Below are 22,584 nucleotides of genomic sequence, written 5' to 3' on the forward strand. Positions count from 1 at the left end.
GCTCAGCATCCCCCCCCCCCCCCCCGCCCCCCGCCACCGATCCAGCTCAGGGGAAGGAGGGGTGGGACTGGGAGGGGACAAGGTGGCACAGAGAGCTACGAGCACCCTCCTGCCCTCGCCAGCTCTCCGAAAAGTTCGGGCTGGAAGGGCCTTCCTGGAGATCACCGGGTCCATCCCGCCTGCCCAGGCAGGGTCACCTGCATCAGGTGACACAGGAGCACATCCAAGTGGGTTTGGAATGTCGCCGGAGAGGGAGACTCCACCCTTCCCTGGGGCTGTCGCAGTGCTCTGCCACCCTTCATGGAAAGTTCTTCCTCATGTTGAGGTGGAACTCGTGTTTTTGTTTCTGGCCATCGCTCCTCATCCTGTCACTGAAAAGCTCCCCGAATTCGGCACCCCCTTTTCATCATGGAGACCGAAAGCCCCTCTGGATGAAAAACCCCAGTGCCCATCCCGGTTCTGTCTGGGCACAGCCCCTGCGGAGCATCCCAGCCCTGGCACCAACGGGGAAGCGGAGCCTCCCCGCTTCACCAGCAGCGAGCACGGGATGCAGGAGGGGTCGAGGCACGCGGGAGCACGCGGTGGGCGCGGGGGCCGTGTCACAGCCCACCCGCCATCTGCCAGCGCCGGCGCGGGGACGCGCTGGAGCACGCGGTGGGCGCAGCACGTGGCACCCACCCACCCCACGGCGGGTGCTCTTCTGGCTCAGAGACACCTCAAAATAAAGGTGTGGGGACAGAACCCACCTGCAGAGTCCTGGGGGGCAGAGGGCTCCGAGCCCACCACCCGTCACAGGACCCACTGTCACCGGGAGATGGTCTGGCTGCCCCTTGGTTGGAACTCCTGGCTCTGCTCCATCAGAACCCCAAGGATGGGGGTCCTCCCTCAGGACTGGGGTCCGTACAGGCTCCTGGGTGCTTTCCCCCCCCAGTCCAGCCCCATTTTGGATGCTGTTTTGCTGGGCTGGAAACAAAGAGGCCAGGGCTGCCCCCGCTCCAAGTACAAGGGTATTTATTTCATGGGTACAAGAGAGAGACAGCACCTTGTGTGTGTTGGGCTCTTCCCGGTTACTGGTTTGTACATTCAGAGCTTTGGCCGGGGCAGGGGAGGGCAGCGGGTCCCGCTCGGCCTCCCCAGCACCGGGGTGGGCGGCTGCCAGCGGGGACCCCCCCTGTGCCCCCGTGCCATGGGCGCCCGAGCCCCGGGGCCCCGTGCGAGCGTGTCTTGAGTGCTGAGGTTGGCTGTGTGCTCCTCCTCCGTGCAGTCTGTGCGGGGCAGCGTTCCCCGCCGTCCTCCCTGCCCTCCTCCTCCTCTTTCTCCTCATCCTTCTCCTCCTCCTCCTCCTCCCCTGCCCGCGGCGGGGCCGGGACCCCCGGCCCTCATTTCCTCGTGTGCAGCGTGTCCTGGAACTTGGTGCTGGTGTAGCGAAGGTGGAAACCCTTCTTGTTGATGGTGTCGTCCGAATGGAAGCGGATCATCACCGAGTCTCCGGCCGAGTAGACCTCCTCGGGGGGCTGTCGGGGTGAGGGAGGGGGTGCTCAGATCCACGAGCATCCCCGGGGTGCGTGCGCATTGTGGGTGGGAATATTTGCAATGTGGAGGGTGGAAATCATTGCACCACCCCAAATTCCCACGGGCATTTCTCTGCAGTCAGCCTCATCCATCACTCTGCACCCTCACTCCTTGCCGCCCAACCCACCCCACCCCACATCCCCCTCCATCCCCAGCTCACCCCGGAGCCGCAGAAGCGGCCGAGGCGCGGGGCCGTCCCATCGTAGCCGTCGAAGAGCTCCATGTAGTCGTATCCGCAGTCGGCCTCCTCCTCGATCTCGAAGGTCTGGAAGATGAGCTCCACGCCGAAGCCCTCCTCGGCCATGATCACCCACTCGCAGTCCGAGCCCCCCGGGTAGTTGTTGTCCCCAAATTGTGCGTGGGAATACAAGTCCTTGGTCTTCACCTCAGCACGCACCTGGCCCCCGCACACTGCCGGAGAAGCTGGGGTTTAGGGGCACCCATGCTCTCCCTGCACCCCATAGCCCCATTTCCCAGCCCCACAGCGGTACCTGTGGTGTGGGTGGCCTCGAATCCCTTCTTCTGGATGGAGTTGTCTGACACAAACTTGAGGAACATCTTGTTGCCCGAGGAGACGATGGGCTCAGGCTCCTTGGCCCCGCAGAAGCGGCCGAGTGCCGGGGCCTTGGGGTCCTTCCCGTCGAAGATCTCCAGGTGGTCGTAGGTACATTCCTGCTGCGCCTCCACATCCAGCTCCAAGAAGGTCTGCGGAGGTGATGGATGAGGCCAGGGCTTGGCGGAGGGGACCCCAGTGCCACCCACCCCCCGACCCCTACCAGCTTGATGCGGTGCCCCGGCGTGGTGCTGATGGCCCAGGTGCACTCCTTCTTACTGGGGTATTTATCGGGCCAGTTGGGGCTGGTGATGGTCCCTGAGACGGACGTCACCTTGTGGTCACAGCCAGCTGCCAGGACAACGAGGAGGGTCACGGATGCGTGGATATGGGGTTCCCGTGGGAATGGGGAGCAGGACGGACCCACCTTCCTTGCAGTCGTGCTTGTTGTCGTGCAGCACGAAGCCGCTGCGGCACTGGCACTCGTAGCTGCCGAAGGAGTTGAGGCACTCGTGCTGGCAGCCCCCGTTGTTCTTGGAGCACTCATCCTTGTCTGCGAGAGAGCAGAGGGATCGCTGAGCGGGCTGGGAAAGCCTGGAACGGCGCATTCCATCCCAAGACGGCCCCCCGGACCCCAGCCCCGCGCCGCTGCCCTCCAGCCAAGCAAGCGCCCCCGGCCAGCAGCAAGCAGCTCCAGCATCCCGCTTCCAGATCCGGCCCCCGCGGGGGGACGGGACGGCTCCTCCTCTCCCGTGGGCTCACCCATGGGTGCCACCATTACCTGCTGCTGGGATGGACGGGGGGAGGCAGAAAAACACACAGTGACAACCAAAGATGCACAAGAAAGACCAGGACGCGGGAGTCCCTCTTTACTCATCGATAGGAAATGTCACAGACACGGTAAAAATTGGGAGGGGGGGGGGAAAAAAACAAGGTCAGCTGGTCAATGACAAAACCAAGGGGGGGAAGGGGTGCTTAGAACAAAAAAAAAAAAAAAAAAAAAAAAAAAAAAAAATTAAAAAAAAAAAAAAAATAAGGTCAACAACCAGTTCTGTCAAGCAAAAGGCTGCCGGGGCCGGCAGCACGGCTCGGCTCGGTCCCACCGTGCTCCCGCACGGCTCCGGGGCCGCGGCGTTCCTGAGAAAGATGGAGAGGATGGAGAGGCTCAGGAGGGGCCCCGCGGCCGCTTCTGCACGCGTAACTTCGGGCCGGGCAGGCGAGATTTCGGGGGCTGCAGCTGCTGCTTCTTCTCTGCAAAGAGAGAGGGAGAGAAGGGGGGGAGCGATGGGGGGGGCGGGGGGCGGCGGGGGCGGGGGCGGCGGGGGCATGCGGAGCGGCAGCCGGGGAAGCAGCAGCGAGGGGACCCCCGGGAGCCCCTCTGCGGCCGGGGCGAGCGGCTCTGCGGGGAGGAAGAGGAGGAAGAGGAGAAGGATGAGGCACGAGGCTGTCTCCGGGAGGATGAGGATGGGCTTTGGGTGGGTTCCTGGCAGTGTCCGGTCTGGGAATTGCAGTGGAGGGGTTTGGGATCACCCCGAGCTGGCCGTACTTACCTCCCACCACCTGCCCGAGCTCCCTACCGCCGGTGTCGGGGCTCGCCAGCCCCTCCCTGAGCTCCCCAAAGACCCCTCCACGTCCCATCGCTCCCCACCTCGCTCCCCCTGCCCACGGGGCAATGTTTTGGGGAGTGGGCGGCGGCGGGGGGGGAAGCCAGCAGCAAGCGGGCACCAGCCCCCCCAGCGTCCCGCTCCGAGCTCACAGCGATGCCGGAGAGGAGCCGGGATCCCTCCTGGAGCCAGCGGCGAGGGGGGTCCTGCCCCAGACCCCCCGGCCCCTGCGGCCGCCTCTCAAGCGGAGGCTGTAACCTGACGTCTCCTCGGTGTGAAGGAGGAGGAAGCGAGGCGGAAAGGCCCGTTTGGGGATGGGAAGGGGCTTCTGGGCTCAGAGCAGCTCCAGCACCGGGGTGGGGGGAGCTGGCGGGACGGAGGGAGCCTGGGCGGGCGAGACAAGAGCAGGAGAGAGTTGGCAGCGGAAAGAAGCCCACCGGGTCGGTGTCTTTAGCAATCCTTTATTCCAACCAGCTTGCTCGCCGCCACCCGGCATCGCCGTGCGCTCACCGTTCTCCCCCGCGGGCATCCGACGGCTCCGGGCTGGTCACCTCCCCGCAGCCCCCGGCAGCGCCTCTCCCCCCGCTGCGGACCCCCCAGCGCCGGGCGGGGCTCGGCGGAGAGCCGGGGGGACGTACCTGGATGCCGACACCGTGGCGGATTCCCGGGCGGAATGCGCATCCTTACGCGCGAGCCGACGGAGCCCCGGCCCGCGAGGAGGAGGAAGAGGAGGAGAAGGAGGAGGAGGAGGAGGAAGGGGTCACGTCTTCACCGGGGAAAAACGGGCGCCCGGACGGCCAGGCTGCCCGCGGCACCGAGGGACGGGACTCGTCCGGAGCACGGGGACCCTCCGCGGCCAAAAAGGGGCCGCACGGGAGAGGTTTTGCCCAGGAAGCAACCCCGGGGGGACCAGAGGAGGGACCCCGCTGTGGCCAAGTCCTCCAGGGTGGTCCTGCCGCCGGGAAAGCCCGAGACCTGAGCAGGGGAAGGCGGAGGAGAGAGTTGGGTGCTCTACGTCACCGCACATCCCAGCGGGATGAGGAAAAGGAGGGAAAAGGGGAGAGGGAAGGAGCCCGAAGTGCTTCGGGGGGAGACTCACCCGGCTGCCCCGTGGTCCCGCTCGGCCGCCGGGCTTCCCCGAGGAATCACTTTGTGGAGGGTGCCGGCTCCCGACGGCTGGGCCCCCTTGGGCCGCCCTACTCGCCTTGGTTTTAATTAAACAAATAAAGCAAAGACACTCGACCCCCGGCCCGCGGGGCTCTGCCGCTCCGGGAAATCCCCGGGGGCTCCGGGGGATGCCGGTCCCGCTGCTCCCGCAGCCGGGTGGCCTCAAAAACGACCTCGATGGAGCCAAAAGGCAGCGGGAGGCTCACGGTGAGGTCCGGGAGGCGCTGCCGGTCGCTCACGGCTGGGATGGTGTCCAGGGCACTGTGCCACACCCAGGGGACCGTCCCTTGCACGAGGGTCCCGTGGCAGCCCCCAGCCCAGGGTCCAGCCCTGGCTGCATCCAGCACCTCGCTCCGTGTCCCCGTCCCTACCCACAAGACCCATCCGAAGGTGACGCCGTCTCCTGGCGGGGTGGCCCGGCAGAGGAGAGCGGACCGTGGGGCAGACAGGGGGAGGCAGGTAATGGTTTTTGGGAGGGGTGATCGCTCCGGGGAGCTGAGATGAGGCCGGATGCTGATCCCGGGATGCGGAGCGCCCTGCCCGGGAAGCGGAGGGAGCCGGTGCCGTGCAGCAGAGCGGGGAGCAGCAGCAGCAGCAGAGCAGGGTGTCACCGTCCCCCCACCCTGGTAACGCCACCCGAGGGGTGCAGCACCCGGGGCTGAGCACATCCCCATCCCCAGCTGGACCCCCGTGGTCATCTGGGGACCCCCCGAGAGCACCTCTGAAATAGGAGCCAATTATCCCCCAAAAGAGGAGGAAACCGCCCAAAATGTGCTGCCAGCCGGGCTGCCCATGGCTGGAGGGTTTTGGGACCGGGGGCTGCACCCCCGGCGCGGGCGAGGGGAGCGTTAGCGGCGGTTTGGGGGCGCGGGGGGGTTCGGCCGGGTGAGGGAGGGCAGGGGACGCCCGCGCTGGGGCCGGGCAGCTCTACCTGAGAAGAAATGGGCTTTGAAGCCCTTTTTGGAGACGGTGTTGTCGGACTTGAACTCGATCCTCATGTTGTTGTACTGGGAGGTGATGACGTCGGGCTTCTCAGCACCGCAGAACTTCCCGTGCAGCTTGGAGTCGGCCGTGAGCCCGCTGCGGACCTCCACAAAGTCGTATTTGCACACCTGGGGGGGTGACACGGGGCTGGGGACGTGGCGGTGCCACCCCGGGGGCCACCAGCAGCTTCGGGGACGGCACGCGGCGCAGAGAGGGGCTGCTCCCGCCACTCACATCGTTGCCCTCGGTCTCGAAGAAGTCGAACTGGAGGGAGATGCGGTACTGGGTGGGGGCTACCAGCTGCCAGATGCAGTTCTTGTTGGGGGGATACTCCTTGGGCCACCCCGGGCTGGTGATGGAGCCGTTGAGCTTGGTGAGGAAACCTCCGCAGGCGGCTGCAGGGCGGGACCACCCAGCGCCCGTCACCTCCATCGGGTTGGGGACGCTGCAAGGGGCGGGCACGGGGCAGTTTTGGGGGGGTCTCAGGGGGGCACTCACCCTCGCAGCGGCGCTTGTCGGATGCCAGCTCGTAGCCAGGGTCACAGGCACACTTGTAGCTGCCCAGGGTGTTGACGCAGCGCTGCTCGCAGCCGCCGTTGTTGGGGCGGGAGCACTCGTCCATCTCTGGGCAGGGCAGGGGGGGTGAGTGGGCAGGGGGCTGCGACCACCCCTCGGCACCCCCCGGAGCACCCCCAAACCTTTGAAGAAGTTGACGGCGAACCCGGCCTTGTTGATGGAGCCGTCGGAGACGAATTTCATCCAGAGCTTGTTGGAGGTGCTCTTGATGTCGTCGGGTTTGTCGTAGCCGCAGTAGCGGCCGATGAGGCTGCTCGAGTCGCTGCTCCCATCCCGGATCTCCAGGTAGTCGTAGGCGCAGCTGTCGTGACGCTCGATCTGGTGGGGCGTGATAGAACGGGGGTGGTTTGGCCCCAGCACCCTCAAACCCTCCCTGCCCCCGCTGCGTGGGGAAACTGAGGCACGGAGGCGGTGCCGAGAGATGTGGCCTCAAGCCCATCCCGAGGGAGCACTGGGATGAGGAGATGACCCCTCCCCAGCCTCGGGGGGGGGGGGTGGGGGGACGCTGACCCACCTCGAAGGACTGGAAGGTCAATCCCACGTGGTAGCCCTCAGACACGGTGATTTTCCAGACGCACACCTTGCTGGGCCGATAGTCATCGGGGTAGTTGGGGGACTGGATGTGCCCATTGTCCTTCTTCACGTCCCCCCCGCAGATGGCTGGAAGGGAGGAGCAGCAGCCTGAGCCCCCCCGGGCCCCACGCCGACCCCTGGACCCCGCTGCTCCCCCCTACCTTCGTAGACGGCGAAGAAACCTTTGCCCACCCAGTTGCTGCTGCTCCGAAACTCCACCCAGAGGCGGCTGTCGGTGGAGATGATGGGCTCGGGCAGCTTGTTCCCGCAGAACCTGCCTGGGGATGAAGGCGTGCTGGGCTGCCGTGCTGGAACCCTCCTCTTCCTCACCGCCACCTCCTCTTCCTCACAGCCTCCTCTTCTTCATCACCACCTTCTCTTCCTCACCGCCACCTCCTCTTCCTCCTCACCACCTCCTCTTCCTCACAGCTCTTCCTCTTCACCACCTCCTCTTCCTCACCATCCCCTTCCTCCTGGTCTCCCGATGCCCCTTTCCAGCCTAAAGCCAAAGGCTGCTGCTCCCCTCACTTGTCCCCCTGCTCCCCTCCGGCTTTTCTGGCTGTGTCACTCAAACTGGTGATTCCAGAGCCAGCTGGGATTTGGGGAACATCCAGCTCATGGGGATGGGACTGGGATCCTGGAATCTCCCTGGGGAACATCCAGCTCCTCGGGGTGGGACCGGGACACTGGCATCTCCCTGGGGAGAGATGTGCCAGCCAGCTGGATCATCCAGACTGGTTTCACTGGTGTGGGCTCCATTCACCCCGATAACCCCTCTAGGGGGCAGTTCCCCCCTCCCCAGGGCTTTGGAACTTCAGGCAGGCAGGGAGAGGGGTAGAGGGAATCCCCCGGCCCCGCTGCCGGCCCCGGAGCGTTCCCAGCGGGCAGGAGGAGCGGGCAGGAGGCCCCGGGTTGTTACCTCGCAGCGTGGCCTTTCTCCAGAACCCGTCTCTCACCTCCACGTAGTCGTACCAGCACAGCCGGCTTCGGTACAGGTCCAGGGTGGTGAAATTCAGGATGATCTAAGGTTGGGAAGGAGCAGGAAGAGCATGGGGTGAGCTCCCCCCGCACCCCATCTGCCGGGAGCTGGGGGAACCCGCTGGAACCTGGAGCATCCCACCCCACAGAGGGGTGCTGGGACGCCCCAAAACAAGGGTGGGAATATGGGGAGGAGGGCTGGGACGAGGTGGGAGCCGTCACCGCAGCAGTCAGTACCTTCTCTCCGGGGGTGACGGAGATCCTCCAGACGCAGTGCATGTGGGCAGAGTATCCATTGGGGAATTCCGGGGAGGAGAAGTTGCCCTGGCTGTCCTGGAGTGTCTCCCCACAGGCTGCCAAGGGAGAAAAGCGCGGTTCAGACCCCGCAGAGAAACCCCGAGAAGAGCACCACTGCCTTCACCCCATCCCCAACGCCCTTTTCCCACCCCAAATTCCCAGCCCTGAGCACCAAAAAAAAAACCCAAAAAAACCGCATCATCGCCATCCCCAACCCTCCCTGGAAGGGCTCCCGGCTCCGTGGCACCTCTCCAACGCCCGTGCCCCTCACCCGGCCGGGCGGCAGGAGCGCTGCCGGCCCCCCCGTGCCGTGCCACGCCGCGGGGCCCGGCTCGCCGCCCGCGCTCCGGGCAGGTTTCCGCAGCCGCGGCTGGAGCTGGCCCAGCGCTGCCATCTGGAAGCCACATGACGCCGCGGCCGCGGCACACCGAGCTCCGCTGCGGCTGTCGGGGGGCCAAGGCGGCCGCCCCCCGCTCGCCACCCCCCCTCTCATGGGGGAGGGGGGCACGAGATGAAAGGTGAAACGGTGCGAAAAGGGCCGCTTGAAAGCTGGGCTCGCTGCCTTTTTTCCCCTCTTTGCTTCACCGTGGAAACAAAAGAAAGGGAAAGTTGTGACCCAGAGAGGCTTTTTTTTTGGGGGGGGGGGGGGCGGGTTTCTCCTTTTTTTTTTTTTAATTTTTAAAGATTTTCCTTGCTCCAAACGAATCACTTTTCCTGCTCCCCTGAAGGCGGCACGGCCGTGGGGCCCCTCACAAAGGCGTCCCTCTTCCAGGCTGCTAATTAGCCGCTGGAATTAAGCGGGAGCGTGCGGGGAGCCAAACTCTTTGCAGATGTTGCCAGCACAGCCCCGGAGCACGTGGCTGCTGCCGGGGGACTCGTGCCAGCCACCCCCGCTTCTGCTCGGGACAATGCCACGGTCACAGCCCCAGAGCCCTTCAAGGTGACAACAGTGAGCTGCTCGCGCTCTGCTCCAGCCCCAGGGGGAATTGTGGGCTCTGATGGGACCAGGATGTCCCCGTCCCGCCTCATCCAAACCCCTCTGGGTGCAGGGGTGGATGGAGGATGCCCTTGGGGGACGCTCCCTGAGGAGGCTTCGCTCTCCAAAGGTGCTTGTGGGGTCAGAGGATGCTCTCAGGGGACGCTCGGCTCTCGGAGGGTGCTCTTTGGGGGATTTTTCCAGAGGGATGCTCTTTTGGGGGGATGATCTTGGAAGATCCTCTGGGGGGGACGCTGTTCTCTTGAAGGATTCTTTTGTAGGAATGCTCTGGGGGGATGCTCTTTGTAGGGTTTTTTGGGGGATACTCTTTGGAGGATTTTTTTGGGAGATGTTTTTTCGGAGATGCCCTTTAGAGGATGCTCTTTGGAGGATGCTCTTGGAGGATTTTTATGGGGGGAGCTCTTGGGGGATGCTCTTTGGGGGATTTCTGTGGGGGATGCTCTTGGGGGATGCTTTTGGAGGATGCTCCTCCGAGGGCTGCTCCTGGAAGATGCTCTAGAGATGATTTTTTGGGACAACGCTCTGGGGGGTTGCTCTTTTCTCGGAGAAATGGGAAGAGAGGGCAGCTGAGGACACCTTCACATGAGCAGATTCTGCTCCCAACCCCCCTAAAAGTGCCATGGACGGAGAAAGGCACCTCGTGTGCTCTTTGGGGAATCCCACAGCGGGAAGGACCCCAAAACCACTGGAAACAGGGAATCCATCCAGGATGATGTTGCTTTTGCCAAGATTTGGGGTGAAACCGAGTGTTTTCCAGGAAACACACGCCCAGGGGCGCTCCCCCCAGCCTCTCCATCCCCTCAGGGCAGTGATGCTCACCTGGGCAGCGGTAGAGCTTGCGGGCCTGGGCGATGTCCCCTTTGCTGAGCCGTGTCCTCTGGCCGATGGCCGGCCGGACGCCGTTCACGTCGTATTTGGGCAGGATTGTGTCGAGGAAGATTCCCCTGGGGCAGGGAAGGGATGAGCCGGGTGGGAATCACCGGCCCTGTGGCCTCTCCCCGCCGCTGTCACCGGGGAAGGATGCTAAAAGCAGCCTGGCTAATTAAAACCAGCCCGGCTAATTAAAGCCTGTGGGCCGGTGAGTCAGCGGGGACGTGTCCCCAGTGGAGGTGACCGCGGGGACAGCAATTCCCTGCTCTGGGAAGGGACGCTGAGGGGTTTCATCCCACCCTACACACCAATGGGAGCCTTTTCCGAGGGGATTAACCCTGTGCACAGCTGGTAACCATCCCCCAAGGGCTGGGGGCACCGTGCCATCGTCCCCAGGACGCGAGGGGACACACGGGGACACCCCGGGCCGTACCTGGAGAAGGTGTTTCTGGCATAGTGCATGATGCTGTCGAAGTCGTAGGTCTCCCCCAGCGACTCCACCTCCTCTGGCTCCATCTTCAGGAAGTTGTATTCCTGCCCTGTGGAAGACAGGATGGGGACACTGCCAGGGGCGACCCCAATTTCGGCAGCACCCCATGGCAGGGATGAAGAGGAGGAGGAGGAGGAGAACAAGGAGGAGGAGGAAGAGGAGGGAGGCTCGTCCCCACCTGGCTGGATGTTCTCCCGGATGATGGAGACGTGGTCATCCCGGTCGGGGCGCGTGTGCTCGTGCCAGAACCCGATGACGTGGCCCAGCTCGTGCACCACGATGCCGAATTTGTCGCAGTTCTTGCCGATGGAGATGGCCTGGGGCCCCCCTCCTCGGCGGCCCACGTAGGAACAGCACCTGGAGGGGGGAACCCGGTGACTCCCGGCTCTCTGGGGGGTGGTGTGGACATCCCGGTGTTCCCCGGCCAGGAGTAACAGAGCAGGGGTCCCACAAAACGTGAGGCATGTGGGGATCATCCCTGATACAGGAACTTCAGGCCCAGGTGGGGAACGTGAGCCTGGACACTGGGAGAGCTCAGCGCCTGGCATGCGATGGCACAGCACGGCACGGCACGGCCGCACCAGCTCCGAATCCCGTGGTCCTGCTCCCATGGGTGCCCATCCTGCTCCCTGGATGGATCCTTGCCCCTGCCCGGCAGCTGAGCTGCTCCAGCCCTGTGCTCTGGACCCGGGCTCAGGGTTTGCGCCCACGCAGGGGCTCCCAATCCAGGGGAAATCCTTCTCCTAACCACCATCTGCTTGGCCAGGGCCGTGCCCTGACGCGTGAAGACGCTGAGCTCGTCCAAACCCCTGTTTCCTTTGGCCTCAGCCCCGCTGCAAGCCCGGGCTGGTTCCGCGCCACCGACCTCAGCCCCCAGCAGCGAGCGCCGAGCTCCGGCACCTCCTGCACCCCAAGCAGATGGGTCCCCGCTGTCAAACCAAACCCCAAACCCCCGGGGCGGGTCCTGGAGCACCTCTGGACGTACCCACAGGGGCGGTAGGTGAACACGATGTAGCTGTCCTCGTCGTTGCGCTCCAGGAAGGTGACGCACGTGTGCTTCTCCCAGTGCCGCATCGCCTGCCGGAAGATGGCTCGCTGGCTGCCTGCGGAGGGGCGGCGGCGGGGTCAGCCCGGTGGGGAAACTGAGGCACGGCGGGGCCGGACACCCCCCGGCTCGCCGGCACTCACCGCTGAAGTTGCCGCTGATGACGTAGGGGATGACCCCGTCCGGCCACACTCGCTCCGGCCGGGACGTGGCGGCGCGGCGGCTCCGTGCCCGCTGCCGGCCACGGCTGCGCCGAGGGTGGCCCAGCCGGGGGCTGGTGGCGTTGCTGCCTGTGGGGACAGGGGGGGTCAGTGCGGGCAGCCCCTGGGGATGGACAGGGGGCAGTGGGGGCGTGGCGGTACCTGAGGAGTTGGAGGGCAGGCGGGTGACCGTGTGACGTGCCAGGTCCACCACCCGGTCCACGTGGAAGAGCTGCAGGTCCTCCTCGTCCAGGGCGATGTCACCCAGGAAGGCGGCTGGGAGGGGAAGGGGAGGTGTGAACCCTCCTTTGTGGATCCCAAATCCCACTGGGTGCCTCTCCCCAGCCCATCCACACCTGGCAAGCCCTGAAGACGAAGGCAAACCCTTCCTCCTCCTCCCTCTCTCCTTCAACTGAGCGTGGCGCTGGCCGGGTTCCCCCCACTCCCCAGCAGCTGGAGCCAGCCCTGTGCTCACATCTGGATCGCATAAAGCCCATCCATCACTTTTTAGGGTTTCTATTATTATTATTATTAGTGTTGCAAAACTGCCTTTTTTTCCCCCCACTTTTGCTGGCTTTAGGACCCCCTTCCTGCCCGGCTCCTGCCCCCCAGCCCCGTGAGAGCTCCGACAGCCCCAGGATGCTCCAACCAGCGACCTCTGAGTCATCTGCCCGCGCGGAGCGGAGCCATATGGGCCGGGAAGCTCCCGCTGCGCCCAGCGCCCGCAGGAACAGAGCCGGCCGTCTGCCGGGGCCGGGACCCCCCCCCTCCAGCACCGGGGGGGCAGAGGTGCTTCGGCATCACAGGGCTGGAGGACATAACCCTGCACATAACCCTTCCTCCCCCTCCTCCTCCTCCTGTCTGTCCTCCATTCCACGGCCCCTGGGTGAGTCAAGGCCGCGGGATGCGCGTGGCTCCTGGCGCTTGGCCGGCCCCGAGCCCCGGGGACCCGGTCCTGTGGAAACGCCAGGGCTGGCTGAGGTCAGGCCGAGGCTCCGGAGGTGGAGTGGGAGTGGGGTTCCTCACCGGTTTTGGGGGTACCTGGGGAGAGCAGAGGGTGCCCGGCCCACCCATGGCCTCCCCATCCCTCGGGAAGGGCAGTGGTGGGGAATGGGATGGCCGGAGCAGCTCAGGGGATGAGGGCGAGCGGAGCCAAGGTCGTGCCCCAAGCACTTAGCAAGTGGATCCCAAAAGAGCCACTAATTATGAAGGCAAGGCGGGACAATTAGGATAATCCTGAGAGGTCCAGAAAGCCGGCACGGGGTGAGAGGAACAGCCATGGGATCAGAGGAGCAGACTGGATCCCATCCCTTTCCATGGCACCGAGCCCAAACCTCACTCCAGCAGCGGCGTGGAGCGCTTTGGGGAGAAAGAGCCACATTTTGGGACCACCCCCAGCACTGACCCATGGGTGAATCCCATCGGGGGAAGCTCCGGGGTGGAGAGCAGCGCCGAGGGAAGAGCAAACAAGCCGGGGCCGGCACCTCCCCTGGCAGCGACCCGCGGCTGGCACGGCCAGGCTGCAATTTGAGGGCAGAGCAGAGGCAGGAGCCGGCCCTGGCCTCCCCACACCCTCCTCGGGGCTGGGAGAGACGTGTCCGAACGGGCAGTGCGGGGGAGGACCAGGGCCGGGGAGAAGGACGAGCGTCCCGTGCCAAGAGCTGCATGGAAAGACAAGGGAAAGTAAGCTCGCTTACAGCCGAGCAAGCGCCGGCGGAGCCAAGTGATATAGAAACCATATGTGAGGGATTTGGGAGACGTGAGAGAGCCGGGCAGGCCAGCCTGGGGATGAGGGGCTGCTTTTCCTGGAGGTTTGAGGCAGCTGGGCTCGCCCAGAACCCCCCAGCCCACGGGGGACGGTGGGTGGGTGCTCCTGGAAGAGCCAGCGGTGCCGTGGGGTTGGCGAGGGGGTGCCCCGGCAGCGATCCCTGTACGGACACGTCGGGGCCAAGCCCAGAGTGTCGGATTGAGAAACTTCCAGGTTGGTTTGGGCTCCGGTCACGTCCTCCTCCCACTCGCTCCCTGCACACCCGTGGCATGAGGGGACACGTGGGGTTGTTTGGGGTGGGGGTCTGTGATCAGCAGAAGCCCCCTGCCACTGTCAAGCTCCCCGAGGGGCTTCACTGAGGACACTGCCACGGTGCTGCCACTTGTCCCCTCCCTGTTTGTGTGAGAGAGGTGGAGGGGACTCCCTGCAAGTGAGGGGGACCCTCTGCAAACGGGGGTCTCCTGGCAGGAGAGGTCCCAGCCCTCTGCTCGGCTCAGCACGGGTTGGAACAGGGGGAAACACTCCCCGAGGGGTCACACCCCCAGCACCCATTCCCTGCAGCACACACCCTCACCCCGCTGGGGCACGGTGCCCGACAGACCCCAAACCACCGGACACAGGTCCCCGGCCATCCCCGGAGGAGTCCTGGTGCCCCTGAGCCGTTCCCAGCCTGGGAGATCACGGGCTGTGCCACAGGGGCTGCTCTCTGGTCAGTCGCAGAGGCACTGGGGGCAAGGTCCGAGCCACGGTGGTGCCAGCGGGGAGGATGTGATGCCAGCAGGCCGCCCGCTCCAAGGCCAGGCGTGGGGCACAGAGCAGTCAGGAGTGAAGAAGGGGAGTGGGGGGTCATCCCAGCTCCATCCCTGCACATCCCTCCCACCCTCCAGGGCACAACCAGCCCCTTTGGGAGCTGCCAGGAGGCTCCCACGGAGCTCTTCCCCCTCCGCAGCCGGGAGATAGCTCAGCCCTCCGCTGTTGTTTGACTTTTTGTGCTGTGTTTTCTTTCGGGTTCTTGGAACGGTGACGTAACCCCGGGGCTGAAGCTTTAGACAAACAAGGTTTTTCATTCGGACCCGGGCCAAACCCCTCAGCACCCCCATCCCGATCCTACAGGCACCTCCTGCCCTCTCACAGCTCCCTGGATCCCCCTGTAGGGTCCCTCTCCTCCCTGCCCGGGATGCAGGAGCTCAGCATCCCTCACCCCCCGGGCAAGGCGAGCAGTGCAGGGGGTACCCGCGGGCCTGACCTCTCCGGCGTCGCTGGGATTTTGGGATGAGCCTGGCCTCCGGCTCCACCAAGGTTGGAAACAGTGTTGAAGGAAAAATAAGATAAAACAAGAGGTGGGAAGAGGCCGGGGTGCGAACGCGATGTTCTGGTGAGCCGGGAAAAGCAAACAGAGCCGTGGGGAAGCCTTGGCAGGGCGGGCGGCAGATAAACAGGATGGGATCAGATTCCAGGTCAGTCTGGGGCAGAGGAGGCTCCGTGCGTGGTGCAGGGCAGGAGGGACCCTCATCCCAGTGAAGATCCCACCAAAGACCACCAGGTGGGAAAGATCCTCACCCTTGTGTGGGTCACACCAGCCCTTGAAGGACACTGGGCAGGAGGGACTCTCATCCCTGTGTGGGTCCCAGGAACCCTCCCAGGGCACTGGGCAGGATGGGAAGCATCCACCCAGCCCAGCATTCCCTCAGTGGGTCCACCCCAGTCAATCCAAGTCCTCGTGCCAGTCCCAAGCATCATTCCCGATGCAGGCAGGTTTTGGAGTGCGGGAGGAAGCAGAGATGGAACTGCCGTGCCCCAGCCGGGAACGGGATGGAAGGGAGACCTTTAATCGGTGTACCCCGGCCTCAGCCGAGCCGCCGGGTTGTAAAGCCGCGGAGCCACCGGCGCAGCGTCCCACTGGCTCTCAGAGCCCTTAAATATGTGAGGAATGCTCGTCGCACCGCCCCTCGCCCCCGCACGCCGGCCCAGCTGCGCGGCAAAACACGCCGGGGCCGCGGCCAGACGAGAGGGGACCCCTCTGCACTGGGGGGGTCCCCCTGGCCCCCCCCCCCGGGGGTCTGCCCTGCCCACAGAGCCCCGGGACGGGGGCAGGGTGTGAAGGCGGAAGGATGTGGAGCATCCCGGGGTTGGGGAGGCGGGGGGAGCAGCCGGGTCCTCCTGAGACCTCCGGGACAGCGGGGACAGGACGGAGGTGGAGCAGCCCCTCTCGTCCCCCCCGGCACGGGCGCAGCCCCTCTCCCGGTGCCCCTCGCCGGCGGCGGGGGAGAGGGAGCAGCCAGCCTGTAAACGCCGGGGCGAGGAATATTTGCTTTCCCAGAGCACCTTCCGAGCAGCACAGCAGGCACAAAGCAGGAATTCAAGCCTCGGAGGCCAGGCTGGGAGCCAGGCCAGATCACGGCCCCTGTGCAGGGAAACTGAGGCACGGGGGGATAGAGCCAGTCAGCACCACGGGGCACCCCCAAAGAGCCAGCCCTGCGCTCGGATATCGGTCACTGCCACCCCCCGCCTCCTGCTGCCTGGCTGGAGCATCCTTATCCCAGCTGGGGTTTTTGGGAGGCCCAGGGCTGTGCCAGTACCCTGCACCAGGCATCCAGCAGCTGGGGAAGGCAGAGAGACTCAAGCACAACATCCAAGGCAGAGGAATGATCCCTATCCCGAATTCCCTTTGGTGCAAGGCACATCCTCTCTCTGCCAACACTTCCCTGGGCACCCACAGCCAAATTCCCTCCCCAGCCCTGGGCATCGGCATTCAGGCTCCAAGCTCTTCGCCTGCTCCAGGTGATGAAATAAGCACCGTGGAGCCTCTAATAAACATCCCGGGCAGCAAACAAATTCCAGGGGCAGGAAATGTCCATCCGGGGGCAGGTTGGGAGTGGGAGGGATGATTGGATCACTCCAGGGGAGCGCTTTCCTTCTGCTCCTCTTCCGTGACAGCAAACGGAGGAAAAAGCCTCCTGCAGGGCTCGGCGTGGAGGATGCCAAAGCTCAGGCATGCCGGAGCCCCGGGATGGAAGAGCCGTGTGCAGGGAGCGAGGTCTCCCCGCATCCCCTCTCCAAAGCCAGGTCACCGAGGAAAACATATCCCGGGCCAACAGCACCAGTCCCTGTGAAAAGGAGAGCTGCTGGAAAGGAAAATATTTGGGAATTGCTCTGCCAAGGGGATGTCGGGGGGTTGGTTGCTGTCACTTTGGAGCCTGGTGGCAGCGGGAACGGGGAATGGAGATGGGGACGCACCCTGACACCCAACTCCGCACGCGTGGGGCATCCCGGGCTCTCCTGTCCCTGTCTCCGGCTCTGCCAAAGGGCACCGGCTCCCGAGGGCTCCCGGCCCTCTGGGCATCCTCCCCAGGGCTCTGGCTGCAAACGTCCCCCCTGTTGTGCTTCCGCTGCTCACTCCCGTCCCCACAGTCCCGCCACCCCCACAGATTAACCCCTTCCCAAGGCTGCTCCCGGCTCCCTGACAAACCCTCCTGCGGCTCGGGATCTTCCCACTGCCTTTCCCACTTGCGTGGAGCGGGGTTTGCCACGCAAAACTCCCGTGGACAGACGGCACAGCAGTGACCTCCCGCCCTCCCGCAGCCCTTGGCCAGGTGATAAGCGGGACCTCCTCTTCCCACGGCTCGGCGGGATGCAGCGGGAAGCTGCTTTCTCTCCAGAGACCTCCAAGAATCCTCAGCAAAGCCACAGGCAACCAGGAGGACGCGTCGTTGCCCGGAAAACACCCTTCCCGGGGAAAAAATTGGGGAAACCCCACCGCGAGCCATCCTCCCTCCTCTCCCCGCATCCCCTCCCGGCTGCTTTGTTCTCCCCGGGTCTCCCCGGGGCCGCCCCGTCCTTCCCGGCCATGTGTTTCCCAGCCCCGGCTCGGCGGCGGATAAAGCCTCAGGAAGCGCCGTCTCCCCCCTGGGCACGACCCGCCGGCGTGAATCAGCAGCCGAGGCGTTTCCCAGGAGCCAAGGAAGGGAGGGCAGCGAGGAGCGAACCCCCCGGCCCCGCCGTGGCACCCCGGGCCCCCGCCGGAGGATGCCGCCGCGCCGAACGGGTGATTACACAAAGATAAAGCGGATCCCGGGATCGGCCTGAGATTTCCAAGGTTTGCCGAGCCCTGAACCGCAGGCCTCCCGCCGGCCCCGGCTCCGCGGGTGGATTTTTACCCTGCATGAATAAGTGACATATAACGGCTGGAAAATATTTTTGGGCAGCTTGACAAGTGTGACTGCAACCAGTAGCCTGGGCTGGCTACGCCTGGAAAGTGTAATCTAGGTGAAATCCTGGCGGCTGGAGAACTCCAGGCATGGCTGGGAAGCTCCCGCGCCCGGGAAAGGGGGCTCAGACCCACAACCCCATCCGTGTGTCCCGTGGTTCTGCCGTGCAGGTGATGCTGAGCCCCCCATGGGGATTTGGGAGAGAAGATCCCCCCAAACACCCATTTTGGGGGTCTGTGTGAGCCCCCAAAGGGCTCTGCACACCCATGTCCCTCTCCCCATGGAGCAGGGTGATGGAATGCTGGAGAGGGGGGTTTCCAGCCCCTCAGTTTAGCCAAGCACCCCAAAATGTGGATGTGGGGCTAATCCAGGGCACAAAGTGGGTACAAAGTGGGCTCCATTTCCCCCCCGGCATGCTGGGGGCACCCAAAGGGTCCCGGCTCCCGTCACCAAACTGCTCAGCAAGCCCCCGGCTCCCCTGGGATGAGCCAGAGCAAACCCTGGGGCCGCTCTCCCAGCGCAGCTGGGGGTGCTGGGAGTGATTCCAGCCGCCTTTCCCAACCGGAGATCCGACCCGGATCTGACCCGGCGGCTGCTCCCGGGCACCGAGACCTGGCTGTGCTGACCGGGTGAAGGGAAACCGGGGCCGATTCCTTCCTCCCTGGCCTCCCGCGGGCTGCTCCAAGGGCTGGATCTCCCAGCGCTCTCCCGTTTTGGCATCCTTGGAAGCGACGCGGCGGCACGGGAGGCTTTTCCCCTTCCGCTGGCACCGGTGCAGACGGGTGGCATCACCGGGGTGGCCGGCGAGCCGCGGGCAGCCGGTGGCCTCAGGATACCTCTGGCACGAGGAACACAAATCCCTCTCCCGGTGCTTTCCCTCCCCGGAGCCGCGGCGGTGGCAAAACCTCGGTGCTTGGCTGTGTCTGGCACTGCCCGGAGCTCGGCGAGGGGGGCGGTCTCAGCACCCCAAAACTGAACCGAACCCTCGCACGGGGATGCCAGGGGGGTGGGGGTCGGTCAGGGGGATGCCAAGGGGTTCCAGCTCCCCGGAAAACTGGATTTCATCATCCCCGTCCTGTGGAGCCAAACGAGGGTGAATCCCCGGCTCGAGCGATGCGTGGCAGGGCCTGATTCCCACCCCCCACCCCCGCTTCCCGACTCCCGGGGAAGAGCTCCCGTAATTAAATTAGTCCCATCAGGATCTCATAAAAGCAGGACGGGAATGGGGAGGGGGGAACAGCCGGGCCCGGGAGGTGAGGGGGGGTTTGGGGTGCACAGGAGCTGGGCTCGGAGGGGACAGTGGTTAAGGCAGCGCTAATTAATGCGGATGAAGCCTCGTCTCTGGCGCTCAGCTGGAGGAAGCGGGAGAGGAGGGAAGGCTCCAGCCGGCTCTGCCCGGACGGTTTTGCAAGCTTTGCTGTTTCAGCCCGGGAGGGCAGGAAGGGAAGGATTTTTGGCCAGAAAAAGCCCTCGTGTAGACAGAGTTATATCAACAGCCGCCTTGCAGCACAGACAATGCCAGTACAGAGAAACGTGATCCCCCGCCAGACCCCGGCCCTCGCGCCGGGCTCAGCCCTGCACGGCCCTCCCGTGCCTCAGTTTCCCCCCTCCCCAAATCCTTCCATCCGCTTTAGCTCGCGCTGGGAGACAGGGATTTCCCCCCACACCCCCCCACACCCCCCCCCCCCCGCAGCACCCAGTTTGTTCCCAGCCCTTCCAAAACCTGGCGAGCAGCTCCGAGCCCCCTGTCCCGGCACAGAGGGACCCCAGCCCGCGGCAGCACCTCCCGGGCTGAGCCCGGCCCGGGTGTCCCGTGGGGACGAGCTTTGGCTGCGGGCTGGGGGAGAGCGAGAAAGCCAAGGGGTGCAGAGTGTGGGTTCAGGGATGGGGGGTGGGATGGGGGTGCAGGACGGGTCCGGCTCTGTGGTGGGGTGGGATGGGGGGCCGGGGGCTCCCCGCCGCCTTTGACAGCTGCCAGTGCAGCCAAGACCGGGGAGAGAAAGCGGGGCGCGGGGCCAGCCCCCCCCTGCTCCTCAGCCTAAGTACAACCAGATGCATCCCGGAGCGGGACCGGCCGCCGCTCCTCCCGTCCCCCCCATCCCGGGCGGCCGGGACTCCCCGGCCCCGCGGCGGCGGAGCCAAGTTCCGCCGTGCAGAGCCCCGAAACGTGTGCGGGGCACACTCCCACTCACCCACGCTCACCCACGCTCACTCCGGCACCCGCGGTCCCGCCGGCCCCCCGCGCTCCCCTTTGTCCGCCCGCCCGCCCCCCGCCGCGCATCCCCCCGCTCCTACCGGCTTTGCAGGGGTCCTTGTAGTCCAGGGGCTCCTCGTCCTCCTCCTCTTCCTCCAGCACGTAGGAATAGTCCGGGAAGCGCAGGGCCCGGGCCAGGAGCAGGCAGAGGAGCAGCCCGCAGCTCCGCAGCCCGGCCATGGCTCCGGCCGGGGTTTTTTTTTTCCTCTCTTCCCTCTTTCCTTCCCTTCTTCGCTCTTTTTTTTTTTTTTTTTTTTCCCTCGCTCTCTCTCCCTCTTTTTTCTTTTTTTTTTTTTTTTTTAGGGAAATGAGATCTGGCGGGGGCGGGTTCAAGCGCGGAGCTCGGCCCCTGCAGCCCCGGGCGCAGGGCTGGGAGCGGGGCCAGTGCCGGGGGGGGCGGCGGGGACGGGCGGTTGCGGGGACCCGGTCCGCAGCCCCCGCTCCTGCCCCTCCGCAGCCCCCGGGCCCGCTCCTGCACCCCCCGGGCCGGGGCTGTCCCGTCTCGGCCCGACCTGCACCCCCCGGCTCCCGTCTCGTATCCCCCGGTACCGATCCTGCTCTCTCCGGTCCCGTCCCGTATCCCCCGGTACCGATCCTGCCGACCCTCCCCGCTCCCATCCTGTGCTCCCCCGTACCGATCCTGCTCCCCCCGGGTCCCGTCTCGTATCCCCTGGTACCGATCCTGCCGACCCTCCCCGCTCCCATCCCGTGCTCCCCGGTATCGATCCTGATCTCCTCCTGTCCCGTTCCGTATCCCCCCGGTCCCATTCCCGCCACCCCGCCCCCTAGAACCGATCTCTCACCCTTCACTTCCTCGCCGTGTCCCCCGATATTGCTCCTGTCCGGTATTCCCGGTCCGATCCTCGTTCCCCTCCCGCTCCCATCCGGTGTCCCCCAGTCCCATTCGTGCCACCCCTCAGTCCCATCTCACATTCCCCGGTATCGATTCAGCCCCCCCCCTCCCCCACACACATCCTGGATCAATCCTGGCCCCCCGATATTCCCAGGACACAATATTCCATGTGTCCCAGCACCGATCCGTCCCCTTCGGTGCCATCCTGTGTCCCCCAGCACCAATCCCGCACCCCCCCATTGCCCATCCCACACCCCATGTCCTGCTCTGGTGCCCCACATTCCCACCCCGCATCCCTGTTCCTGCATTCCCCACATTCTCCAGACTTGCTCCTTGTGTCCCCTGGTCGTGGACCCCCAGTCCTGCATCCCTGGTTCTGGACCCCTTATCCTGCACCCCACATCCTGGTGAGCATCCCAGGAGCAGGATGAGCACCCCAGGAATGGTGGACAAGGATCCCAGGAGCAGGATGAGCACCCCAAAAGCTGGGCAAGCACCCCAGGACGGGTGGTCCAAACACCCCAAAAGTGGGATGACCACCTCGGGGAGGGGGTGTGTGAGCACCTTGGGATTTGGATGGGCACCCCAGGAACTGGGTCAGCCCCCCAGGGAGAGTGGGTGAGCTCTTGGGGAGCAGGGTGAGCCCCCCAGGGTGATCTGAGGGTGTCCGAGTGCCAAGGCAGGGACACACAACCCTGTCCCCCCTGCACATTCCGGCCTGGGAACGCTGCAGCCGTGATGGGGCCTGAGCGGGTCCCCCCAAGGCCTGGTTCATCCCGTGCTTCTCCTGCTGCTTCTCCAAACCCATCCCTATCCTCTCACAGTGCTCCCAAAACTCACATTAACTTCATTTTTTAAGATTTTAAGAGTTCCCTGTGTCTGATGACCTCCGCAGGGACACACCGGGTGACACCGGCATCCAGGCTCCTCTCCCCCTCCTGCCCACCAAGCCCCCAGATCCTCTTTCCCTTCACTTTTGGGGACCCTCTGCATCCAGGGCTGGGCTCATTCCCACCAGGAATGACAGAGCCTCCTTCACCCCTTATCTCTGCCGTTCTTTTCCTCCCCCATCAGGATCATCCCAGGATGTTTTCCTCGTTCTCCCTTATTGCAAAACCCACATCCAGCAAAACTTCCCTCCTCAAGCAGATAAATAAACCCCGGAAAACCGGGCTGGCTCCGTGTCCCCCACTCTGCCCCCGGCCCACACGTCACGCAGCGCATCCCAGGGATGGGAATTTGGGGAGCAACTGCTGGATTTGGCTCCAGCCTCGAGCCGGTCTCTCAAGAAAACAAACAAGCCTGGCTTTGGAATACTTTTTGTTTTCCTCCTATGCTCAGGCTGGGGAGGATGTCTGCGGGCCGAGTCCCTGGATGATGTAAATCCATGATGTCAGGATCCAGCCGTTGGTTTCCACCCTGAGATCGCCCCTTTCTCACGGAGCGCTCCGGGGAGCCGAGGCTCTCCGAGGAGGCTTTTCCAATCCCGGCTTTCCCACGCCGGCCTCAGCTCCTGGGACCCAGCTCCCTTGCAGCCGTGCTGGTGGCCCTGGATGTCACTGGCCACCAGCATTCCAGCCTGGAGCCCTACCTGG

At 64.9% G+C, this 22,584-nt stretch overlaps 1 protein-coding gene and 1 long non-coding RNA gene across 8 annotated transcripts; both read right to left on the bottom strand.

Annotated features, from left to right (window-relative positions):
• Positions 1-994: 994 nt before the first annotated feature.
• BMP1 (bone morphogenetic protein 1) lies at positions 995-20,387 on the bottom strand. 7 transcript variants are annotated; one of them, XM_069035552.1, is made up of 20 exons: positions 20,178-20,382; positions 12,069-12,182; positions 11,850-11,996; positions 11,647-11,764; positions 10,840-11,018; positions 10,605-10,710; positions 10,121-10,245; positions 8,245-8,360; positions 7,949-8,051; positions 7,191-7,307; positions 6,971-7,116; positions 6,579-6,774; positions 6,379-6,504; positions 6,115-6,275; positions 5,828-6,008; positions 2,553-2,678; positions 2,349-2,476; positions 2,064-2,277; positions 1,733-1,983; positions 995-1,514 (listed from the first exon to the last, which is right to left on the bottom strand). In XM_069035552.1, exons 1-20 carry the CDS (start codon positions 20,314-20,316, stop codon positions 1,380-1,382), a joined length of 2,928 nt encoding a protein of 975 aa, XP_068891653.1. In that variant the 5' UTR covers positions 20,317-20,382; the 3' UTR covers positions 995-1,379. The 7 variants fall into 7 exon arrangements, with proteins under 7 accessions (XP_068891653.1, XP_068891654.1, XP_068891656.1 ...); XM_069035553.1 differs by having other exon boundaries at positions 11,850-12,182; positions 20,178-20,384; XM_069035555.1 differs by lacking the exons at positions 995-1,514; positions 1,733-1,983; positions 2,064-2,277; positions 2,349-2,476; positions 2,553-2,678 and adding an exon at positions 3,149-3,376 and having other exon boundaries at positions 20,178-20,387.
• On the bottom strand, positions 3,882-5,594 carry LOC138121756 (uncharacterized). The gene is made up of 3 exons (XR_011156241.1): positions 4,829-5,594; positions 4,368-4,704; positions 3,882-4,114 (listed from the first exon to the last, which is right to left on the bottom strand). It is a non-coding gene; the product is annotated as an uncharacterized lncRNA (long non-coding RNA).
• Positions 20,388-22,584: the final 2,197 nt, after the last annotated feature.

This window comes from Aphelocoma coerulescens, chromosome 22 (genome assembly GCF_041296385.1).
Source record: "Aphelocoma coerulescens isolate FSJ_1873_10779 chromosome 22, UR_Acoe_1.0, whole genome shotgun sequence".
NCBI classification, from domain to species: domain Eukaryota; kingdom Metazoa; phylum Chordata; class Aves; order Passeriformes; family Corvidae; genus Aphelocoma; species Aphelocoma coerulescens.

Bases quoted from the DNA above. Each gene is read 5' to 3' on its own strand.
- BMP1 (XM_069035553.1), bottom strand. From the start codon at position 20,316: ATGGCCGGGCTGCGGAGCTGCGGGCTGCTCCTCTGCCTGCTCCTGGCC. The intron at 7,117-7,190 runs GTAGGGGGGAGC...CCTCCCTTCCAG, and splicing joins TTTCTTCGCCGTCTACGAAG to CCATCTGCGGGGGGGACGTG. The intron at 1,515-1,732 runs GTGAGCTGGGGA...TCACCCCGACAG, and splicing joins GCCGCTTCTGCGGCTCCGGG to CCCCCCGAGGAGGTCTACTC.